The sequence below is a fragment of the Merops nubicus genome, unplaced genomic scaffold (assembly GCF_000691845.1).
Source record: "Merops nubicus isolate BGI_N331 unplaced genomic scaffold, ASM69184v1 scaffold53349, whole genome shotgun sequence".
Lineage (NCBI taxonomy): Eukaryota > Metazoa > Chordata > Aves > Coraciiformes > Meropidae > Merops > Merops nubicus.
In genome coordinates, this window is record NW_008631377.1 from 1 (window position 1) to 835 (window position 835).

An 835-nucleotide genomic window follows, 5' to 3' on the forward strand; every position below is an offset into this window, starting at 1 on the left:
GCCGTGTGCGCGGCCCCAGCCGGGCCCTGCCGTGGCGAGCGCTTCCAGCGTAATCGGGACCCTGCTGAGGAGCTGTGCCAAGTGCCGAGCTCCCGTCGGTTTCCCTGCTCTCGTAATCGGTGAAAGCGTAAGCCTTGAAGTGTACGTGCTCGTCGAGAAGCGAAAATTGCGCGGCTGGGGAGTGAGGAGCGGTAGCTCCGTGCTTCTCGGGGTGGTGGGGGAGAGGAAACTACTGACCTGATTAATCTGAAACTGCTACGGCTGGGTAAACGAAAGAGTGGGAACTGGGAGCGCTCAGCTGTGAACCCTGAGCAGAAAGAACTGTATATCAGTCTATACGCGTGTTCTTTTATTCTCGAACCAGGCACAGAAGGATTTAGAAGAGGTGAAGGAATTGCTTACAAAAGTCACCAGGAAGCGAGTTCGTGATGTCCTGATGACAGAGAAACTGAAGCTAGAGCTAGAAATCAAGAATCAGCCTCCACCGAAGCCAAAAGATGTGGCAGAGGATGAGAAGTCATCACTGGGAGGGTACACAGTGAAAATAAACAATTATGGTAGGATTGCTTCTCTGAATGCTTATTAGAGCTCGGGAAGCCCTCTGAAGAGAGGGCAGGGTGCCATTAGTGCGAGTTACAGTTGCCATCGTGTTACAGAGAAGCCTTTTCTAGTGTTTGTTTCATGGGGAGAGAGACCTCCTTTAAAAGCCATGGGGCGCTTACCTGTGCCTTCCCAGCTACAGGGTCTGTCTGGTTGGTTTGAGTGGAAGCACTGGTGGGACCCAGTAATAGTCCCTGGTGTACCAACCAGTATTTTTCTGTTGCGTAGTGGTTAG

At 52.1% G+C, this 835-nt stretch overlaps 1 protein-coding gene across 1 annotated transcript in view; it reads left to right on the top strand.

The window, feature by feature from the left end:
- Positions 1 to 364: 364 nt before the first annotated feature.
- CACYBP (calcyclin binding protein) overlaps positions 365 to 835 on the top strand; it is a gene marked incomplete at its 5' end in the record, with an annotated part of 5,344 nt that continues 4,873 nt past the window's right edge. The window contains one exon of the mRNA XM_008947519.1: positions 365 to 557. Coding sequence (XP_008945767.1) covers positions 365 to 557 — 193 coding nt within the window. The remainder of the gene's footprint in view (positions 558 to 835) is intronic.